This window comes from Heteronotia binoei, chromosome 17, assembly GCF_032191835.1.
Source record: "Heteronotia binoei isolate CCM8104 ecotype False Entrance Well chromosome 17, APGP_CSIRO_Hbin_v1, whole genome shotgun sequence".
NCBI lineage: Eukaryota > Metazoa > Chordata > Lepidosauria > Squamata > Gekkonidae > Heteronotia > Heteronotia binoei.
The window spans coordinates 4,272,128-4,281,338 of record NC_083239.1 but is presented as its reverse complement, the minus strand read 5'-3'; the positions used below and the strand labels follow the sequence as shown (position 1 = coordinate 4,281,338).

Genomic DNA, 9,211 nt, shown 5'->3' with positions numbered 1-9,211 from the left:
AGGGTTTCCGGTTCCGCCGGCTGGCCGCCGCTGCTAGGCAACCCCGCGCGCAATGGCTGCCACGGCGAGCCGGGCGTGGAGGGCTGCGAGGGCCAGGCGGTGGCTTTGCCGGGGCAGCCTGCCTCCGTGGCTGGGCGACATCCCGCCGGAGCAGCTGCTGCGGACGGCGACGGTGGAGGAGGAGGAAGAGGCGGTGGCGGCGGCGAGGCCCCCCGAAGAAGGCTCGGTGCTCCTTTTCCCGGGGCAGGGCAGCCAGCGCGTGGGCATGGGCCGCGGACTGCTGCGTTATGGGGCCGCGCGCGAGCTCTTCCGCGTCGCCGAGCGCGTGCTGGGCTACGACCTGCTGGGCTTGTGCCTGGGCGGGCCGCGCGCGGAGCTCGACCGCACGGTGCACAGCCAGCCCGCCGTCTTCGTCTGCTCGCTGGCCGCCGTGGAGAAGCTGCACCAGCAGCACGGAGCGGTGAGGAGGGCCGGGGGCACGGAGCGACCGAAGCCCGCGATGGAGGCAGCTACGCGCTCTGCAATGGCTGCACAGGTGGAGGCGCTTTTTGTCCCTCTGCTTGGGTGCCGAGCAGGAGGTCATGGGAACACAGGAAGCTGCCTTCTACTGAATCAGACCCCCCTGGGTCCATCAAAGTCAGTATTGTCTTCGCAGACTGGTAGCGGCTCTTCAGGGTCTCAAGCTGAGGTTTTTCACACCTATTTGCCTGGACCCTTTTTGGTTGGAGATGCCAGGGATTGAACCTGGGATCTTCTGCTTCCCCAGCAGATGCTCTACCACTGAGCCACCGTCCTTCCCCTAACTGGCAGTGGCTCTCCAGGGTCTCAAGCTGAGGTTTTTCATGCCTATTTGCCTGGACCCTTTTTTTTGAGATGCCAGGGATTGAACCTGGGACCTTCTGCTTCCCAAGCAGATGCTCTACCACTGAGCCACAGCCCCATTCATGGCTCTCCAGGGTCTCAAGCTGAGGTTTTTCACACCTCTTTGCCTGGACCCTTTTTTCAAGATGCTGGGGATTGAACCTGGGACCTTCTGCTTCCCCAGCAGATGCTCTACCACTGAGCCACCGTCCTTCCTCTAACTGGCAGTGGCTCTCCAGGGTCTCAAGCTGAGGTTTTTCATGCCTATTTGCCTGGACCCTTTTTTTTGAGATGCCAGGGATTGAACCTGGGACCTTCTGCTTCCCAAGCAGATGCTCTACCACTGAGCCACAGCCCCATTCATGGATCTCCAGGGTCTCAAGCTGAGGTTTTTCACAACTATTTGCCTGGACCCTTTTTGGTTGGAGATGCCAGGGATTGAACCTGGGACCTTCTGCTTCCCAAGTAGATGCTCTGCCACTGAACCACCGTCCCTCCCCAAACATATGAACATACGAAGCTGCCTTATACTGAATCAGACTTTTGGTCCATCAAAGTCAGTATTGTCTACTCAGACTGGCAGCGGCTCTCCAGGGTCTCAAGCTGAGGTTTTTCACACCTATTTGCCTGGACCCTTTTTAGTTGGAGATGCCAGGGATTGAACCTGGGACCTTCTGCTTCCCAAGCAGATGCTCTGCCACTGAGCCACCATCCCTCCCCAAGCATATGAACATATGAAGCTGCCTTATACAGAATCAGACCCTTGGTCCATCAAAGTCAGTATTGTCTACTCAGACTGACAGCGGCTCTCCAGCGTCTCAAGCTGAGGTTTTTCAGACCTATTTGCCTGCACCCTTTTTTGGAGATGCCGGGGATTGAACCTGGGACCTTCTGCTTCTCAAGCAGATGCTCTACCACTGAGCCACCGTCCCGCCCCAGTCTGTAAAGGTCAGACTTTGTGGTTTCTTTGGGCTGGGGAAACACTTCACCTGTAGGTTAATAACATAGAGGACAGGCGAGGCCGCGAGAAAAAAGTGTGTTTGAGGCAGTGGGATCCCTTTTTCTTTATGGAGATAAGGCTGAAATGGCAAGAAACCTTTGTATCTGTCGTTCCCTTTCCTAAAGTCCACTGTTTCCTCTCTGTCCCATTCCCCATGGTATGTTTTAAGCCGTACTTAATTTGAGGAACTCTAGCACTTCGGGCTTTACCATGTAAAAAAATGGGGGGGGGGGTGTTTCCAGAACCGGTGCACAATAAATTTTATTTTGTTCGCAGCTGTATAAAAATGTTCTGTCCCTTTAACCAAGGTTTAATGGAATGTTAATTCTTTTCATGTCATAAAGTTTCAATTACCGACTTCAACACATTGTTCAAAGTATTTTTAAAAATACATAGTAAAAAACAGAACTATGAACAAGATTTAAAACGTAAATAATAAAATGTGACAGAATGAGACTATAACTTTGCCAAAATTCTTGTATGGGTGTCTGTGGTTATCATCTTCCTTATTTTTGTTGCTAAAAAGATGAAAGTAGCCACCTTAAGGGAGAGCCAGTTTGGTGTAGTGGTTAAGTGTGTGGACTCTTATCTGGGAGAACCGGGTTTGATTCCCCACTCCTCCACTTGCACCTGCTGGAATGGCCTTGGGTCAGCCATAGCTCTGGCAGAGGTTGTCCTTGAAAGGGCAGCTGCTGTGAGAGTCCTCTCCAGCCCCACCCACCTCACAGGGTGTCTGTTGTGGGGGAGGAAGGTAAAGGAGATTGTGAGCCGCTCTGAGGCTCTTTGGAGTGGAGAGCGGGATATAAATCCAATATCTTCTTCTTCTTCTTCTTCTAACATCTGGAATGGCATCAGCCAAACAAAATGATTGTCCTGAAACTAACCAATAAACAAACAGTACGCCTTCACTATACCTGATGTGTTGTCAATTTGTAAATCCTAACAGAATAGTACTGTAAATCAATTTGTAAATCCTAACATAATAGTACTGTAGGCTCAATGTGAGATAGCTTACTCCTTAGCTCTTGAAACTGGGCACAAGAGTCTTGGATTCAGCAAGTACATAGGTTGAAACTTTCCAATTGACCATATGTGTCTAGAAATGTCAGCTTTAAGTAACAAGAAGATTTTTTTTCCCATTCTGAAATGTCTTTATCTCATTTCTTCAGGTAATTGAAAACTGCGTCGCAGCTGCTGGATTCAGCATTGGAGAATATGCAGCACTTGTTTTTGCAGGAGCTATAGAGTTTGCAGAAGGTATTGAGAAACATCCACACACTACCATGTTAAATGATTGTCCTTATGTAACATTGCAGTGTCAATACGAGTATCATAGTGTTTTGCTCTGGTTTGTTCATCAGTATGTTTTGCTGACACAGATTTAGTTGTGAGCGTAAAGTTGTTCTTCCTAAATCACAAAGTAAAGGCGTACAGTTGCATATTGCATTTTCTTGAGCTGCATTGTGAAACTTAATTCAGAATAGGGTTAAAGGTAACGGTAGTCCCCTGTGCAAGCACCAGTCATTTCTGACTCTGCGGTGACGTCGCATCACAACGTTTTCACTGCAGACTTTTTTTATGGGGTTGTTTGCCATTGCCTTCCCCAGTCATGTACACCCTATAAGAAAATGTCTTAAAAGAAATGCTGGGAACTCTTCATTTAATTTCAACCCATTGGTTCTGGTCCTACCTTCCGGGGCCACAGAAAACAATTCCACACCATCCTCTATAGGACAGCCCTTCAGGTACTTGAAGATGGTGATCATATCACCTCTCAGCCGCTGCTTTCAAACAGGCTATGACTCAATTTATTTACATGCCAAACTGTAGAAAGTCTGAGTTGAAAGTCCTCATAGAATGCTATGCGGTGATAAGTTACAGAGTTTTTGACCTTTCCCCTCTATATATTGGCAACCAGGCCTTTTTTTGAGCAGGAACTCACAGGAACGTAGTTCCGGCTGGCTTGGTGTCAGGGGTTGTGGCCTAATTTGCAAATGAGCTCCTGCTGGACTTTTTCTAGAAAATAGCCTTGTGTGAAACAATGGTGACATCAGGGGGTGTGGCCTAATATGCATATGAGTTCCTGCTGGGCTTTTTCTACAAAAGGAGCCCTGTTGGCAACCGTTGGAAGTGGCAGCAGTTTTTCTTGGCAATACCATTTGCCTTACCTGAAAAAGTTTTTATTTGAGGCCTCTGAAGCGTACGTTTTCTTTTCTTTTTTTAGCTTTATATGCAGTAAAGGTACGTGCTGAAGCCATGCAGAAAGCATCAGAAGCTGTTCCCAGTGGAATGCTGTCTGTTATTGGTCAACATAAATCAGATTACATTACTGCCTGCGTAGAAGCTTGCCAACACTGTAAATCAGTGGGCATAGAAGATCCTGTGTGTGAAGTTTCAAACTACCTGTTTCCTGATGGCAGAGTCATTGCGGGACACTTGCAGGTATACTTTTAAAATAATGTTTTTCATTATTTTAGAAATCATGACATTTTCCATTAGCATCTGTGACGACGACAAATATAAAGAGACCCAAACAAAACAGTGATTTGCTTCTGCTGTTCATTTGTGAGTTAAGCCAGGCTTTAGGAATTAACTTTTAAATGACACTTGCGCTGAGGTAACTTTAATGGTGGCTAGATTTCTCCAACAGGCCATGGAAATACGACAGAGAATAGTTCTGGAATGACCACATTTTATTTGTTTTAATTATTTAATTTGGCTGAACTCGACATATATATTTTACTTATTTCATGTATATTAGCTCCCTATGTACTCTATAATCTAGGATTTTATATTATTTATATTGCTACTTTACTGCTAAATCTGTTTTATGCCAATAAAGGCTTGCTGTTTGCTGTATTCATTTGTGATCTGAAGAGAAACCAGAGCATATTAACCTCATACTACAGTCTATTTAGTTCTGTTTTTTTAGGTTAAAAATTTGCATGCTTGTTGCTTTGCAGGTAGACAGGTAGATGACTAACAGACATGGCATCATGTAAACCTTCATGAAGTATTTAAAAATGCTTGTAGTTTAAAACACCCTTTGTAACATGGGTTCAGGCTGTTCAGTCCTTCTAAAGTGAAGAATCTGCATCTTGAGCTGAGCGCAGGAACTGATGTTAGTGTTATGTATTCTGATGTTTGCAAACTAATCACTGGCAGCCTCATGCCATTTAGCTACTGTCCTATCGGCCACATTTAATGACCTGTGAACATAAAGCATCTTGAAAGCCAAGTGGACCAAGTACAGCCCACTTGCTTGCTCTTTTTTTATAGCTTTTATATTTACCTTAGATTCAGTTTTCTGAATAAAACTAATAAGCCAGACACTTCATGAGCAGCCAGGGCTGGATTTAGATGAAGAGAGGCCCTAGGCTGCTCCACTTGTGAGGCCCCTCCCAGTCCCCCACCCTCACGACTAGAAGAAAATGGAAGAGTGTTATAAACAGAATTGAGTGAAGCCAAGAATGATGACGGGTATTTAAAATTCTGCAATTCACAATTTCTCCTCCAAAGGACATAAGGTGTTTTTGTTAAATACCGTAGCGGTTGAAAAAAAACACGCATAAATGTTAAAATCAACACTGAAAAACTTTTGCAATAACTGAACTTTGTAAAACTTTTGTAGAGTAAGCATTAATTTTTACGAAAAATGAAGTTGTAATGTTATTCTCAAGAAAAAAAACAACCCTTGACTGAGTAGCCGGCTCATGAGCCCCGCTTTGCCTTCCCACTTCCTTGGTGGGCTTCTGTCACTCTTCAGTAGCTGCCGCCACTCGCTGACTTCCCTATGCCTTTCTTGAGGGGAGGGGAGACCCCCTCTGGCTGACTCCTGGGGTTTGGAGATAAAAATGCCTAACTTTGTGTTTCTCCTGGAGAGTTGGCACCTGCACATGTTTGGGCTTTTTCCCTCCCCGGACCCTTCTGAAGGCACTGGTAGTAGGCAGAGTGGGGGAGACTCCATGGTCAGAGCACCAGGCTGGGGTTTTAAACAAAGAACAAAGATTTTATTGACTATTTACAAGTAACAGGATTTTAAACACAAAAAGGCACTTTAAATCAAACACAGAAAGGAAAACACCACCAGGCACAAATAAAATAAGACAAAATGCAGTTCCTCTGTCCCTGAACTGATCCCTACACTTATTTTCCCTTGGGATGAGGTTCAGTTATCAACCTGCAGCCTGGCCTCCTGCCGTCTACAGGTAGTTCTGGATCCCTTCCCACTGCTGCCTTCCCTGATTCCCAAGGCCTCTCCCTGCCTTTGGGCAATCTGCAGCAAGAGCTTCCTGGCCTCTCTGAGGGTTGCAGGACGACTCCCCCCCCCCCAGGCTGGCTGGAGCACTTATATCTTCTGACTCTGCCCCCTGGCTTTCCCACACTTTTTGGCCGTAGAGGCATCTGGGATTTGTAGGTCTACCCTGGAGTTTTGCCCTACTTCCCAGGGTGGGTGGCCATTTTAACTAAACTAAACAACCTAAACTAAAGCAAACACAAGATGGATATTCTGTTACATCCAACAAGCCAGCCCTATAGCACAACACCATTTTCCAATCTAAACATTTCCAAAAGTTTATAAACTCCCACAATTGCCAGTGTCACAGCCGACACTTAAAGGATTCAAGGATAATTGAAAGGATTCAAAATAATTTTCTCCAAGACACATGCAATTAGGAGGCTTGAAAATGATGCAAAAACATAGGTGAATAATTAACTATAATTTCTCATCTAATAATCCCAGCAGCAGCAAACACCAGGCTCCCATCCAGCAATCGATACTAGCTATTTAAAAGAGCCAACTGCCAAAAAATGTTATATAAAATAAATATGTAAAACTTTGATTAGATTCTTCAATGGCTTTAGAACAATTAACCTACTATTAATGTATGAAGCAGTACTGTTTGGATTTATTGGCATGACAACTGACACCATCCAGATTTCTTTTCACGTCCAAGAAGGTCTGAGAAAAGGGTTGCAAGTGCAGGCTGCAGGCACCGACAGGGCTCTGTGACATGTGAAAGACAGACTTCCCTGCCTGGGAGGGGTGAGGCCAGTGCCAGTCACATGTGCTTGACCTGTTCAAGCCAAGGAGGAGGGAAGGAATAGAAGGGACTTGGTGTCAGACCCAGAGGCAAGGAAAAGACAAGTAGAGTTCAAGATCTTTATTCCAGCATCATGGGCATACACACGCGTTGTCAGAACTGGCTCTCCCGCCAGTTCCTAGTGCTTATAAACCTTTGCCTTGACCATTATAAATTGCCAAGCATGCCAAGCTAAAGCGGGGATTTGCGCAGGTTCTCTATTAAGTTCTCATCACCCCAGGTGGTGTTATCAGTTCTTGAGTTACATCTCCTCCAGCTCCTCAACCATGGTTGTGTAGTAACTAGCCAGTTCCCAGACGTGCCACCCTCCCTCCAGATAAGCTGCAAGCAATGGGATGCTTCAAAGCCAGCATAGCAAAGCACAAGCATTAGCATTGTATAAATTGGCATGTGGCAAGAGGAACAAAATGGAGTGACTCTTGACACTTGGGAGAGCTTGCTTGCCTGGTCTATCTGCCCCAGCCAGCCCCCCACTCGCACTCTCCCACTGATTAAAGTGCAGCACGTGCCACTACTGACCTGACCCTTGAGCTGGGCAGCTGGTTGTTTTTGACTCCGGGCTGCTGGCTCTGGAGTCCTGGAGTCTGTACTCTGAATAGTGGCACCAGGGACCTAGAAGGGGCAGGGCTTGTCAGTCCAACCCCTGCACAGTCTCATCAGGGCTGGCCTTAAGGCAATTGGAGTAATTTGGCCAAAATGGGCCCCACGGGCCGCTCCTAAGGGGGCCCCTGCACCAGGGCAATCTAGATGGATTTTATTTATATCTCTAAGATTCTGCAGACTTTGGCTGTGAACGGGGGCCCCACAAAATTTTTTCCAGCTGGGCCCCAGAGTTTCAAATTGGGCCCCACTGGCCGGCCCTGAGTCTCATAGTTGCTGGGCCTGAGTTGCCATGCCTTCGCATAAAGTCTTGGGTTTGCAATTTTGGGAGAGGGGAGACTGCCCGCTGGGGGTGGGGTGGGCTGTGGAGGCCCCCTAGATTTAGAGGCCCTAGGCTTCAGTCTACGTAGCCTATACATAAATCTGGCACTGTGAGCAGCCAAATGTACTATTACCTCCATTAATCACCACTGTTATCAATTTGTATGTTTTTCATGTCTCTTTTGGCACCTGTACATACAGACAGCTTGAATTTGCAGTGTTGTTAATTACATTAATAATAGATTTCGATTAGGTAAAATAATACTCTTCCCCTTCCATCTTACAGGCTTTGGAGTTTTTGCAACAAAATGCCAAAAAATTCTCATTTGCACGTATGAAAATGTTGCCAGTCAGTGGAGCTTTTCACACTCAACTTATGGAGCCGGCCGTCAAACCTTTATCTGAAGCTCTTGAATCGATCAGCATTCAGAAACCTCTCATCCCCGTCTATTCAAATGTGAACAGCCAGCGGTACATGCAATCAAACCAGATTAAGTGTATGTTAGCAAAGCACCTTATTTCGCCAGTGAAGTGGGAACAGACAATGCATGCCATTTATGAAAGGAAAAAAGGAGTAGGGTTTCCTTACACTTATGAAGTGGGACCTGGAAAACAGCTTGGAACAATACTCAAAAACTGCAACAAGAGAGCCTGGAACTTTTATAAAAATATTGATGCTTTAGAAGATTATGAAGAAGAAGAAACATAGAGGTGCCCGCAAAAAAAAAGATTTCACAATGAATTTTGCTTCTCTGCCCTGCTTAATGTTAAATGGGCATGACCGCAGGGGAACTTCATAGGGGTACCATCATAGTCTGTGAACAGAGAACCGATGCGAAGACATTCCACCTTCAGGCAGAGCTGCACACAGAAATTGTGTGGTTAAGCTATGTGCTATGAATGAAGAAAATGACCATCAAATGACGTTGTGCGTCCTGGTCCTTCGAGCTGAAAGACTTTCCCTCAGGAAGCCTTCTAATATAATGGTCCCAGTGACAAGGCTTTTGAAATCTTATACATGTAAATTTAGCTGTCTTTGTTGATCATTTTAAATAAACCAAAGACTTGTGAGGACTTCTGATGTCTTTTGTTCATCGGTATCTCATTTTGTCTTTTAAGAATCTGAGATGCAGAGCATATTTTAATGGGTTTTGTATCCAGCCACATCTTTCACTCAGTCACACCCAAACCCCATCTTTATTCCAGCTTCCGTCCCACATGCAGGTCCCATGCTTAGCAGCATAATGTTCTGGGGTGGTCAAAGGGATTCCTCACTTCTTCACCATGGAAGACTGGCTAGCTCCAATGCAATATTTCTATGGTT

The 9,211-nt window shown here is 45.9% G+C and overlaps 1 protein-coding gene across 1 annotated transcript; it reads left to right on the top strand.

Annotated features, from left to right (window-relative positions):
• On the top strand, positions 1–8,961 carry MCAT (malonyl-CoA-acyl carrier protein transacylase). Its single transcript, XM_060258324.1, has 4 exons — positions 1–460; positions 3,031–3,118; positions 4,086–4,303; positions 8,174–8,961. Exons 1-4 carry the CDS (start codon positions 53–55, stop codon positions 8,594–8,596), a joined length of 1,137 nt encoding a protein of 378 aa, XP_060114307.1. The 5' UTR covers positions 1–52; the 3' UTR covers positions 8,597–8,961.
• The last annotated feature ends 250 nt before the right edge of the window (positions 8,962–9,211 follow it).

Bases quoted from the DNA above. Each gene is read 5' to 3' on its own strand.
- MCAT (XM_060258324.1), top strand. From the start codon at position 53: ATGGCTGCCACGGCGAGCCGGGCGTGGAGGGCTGCGAGGGCCAGGCGG. The intron at 3,119-4,085 runs GTATTGAGAAAC...TTCTTTTTTTAG, and splicing joins AGCTATAGAGTTTGCAGAAG to CTTTATATGCAGTAAAGGTA. The intron at 4,304-8,173 runs GTATACTTTTAA...TCCATCTTACAG, and splicing joins TCATTGCGGGACACTTGCAG to GCTTTGGAGTTTTTGCAACA.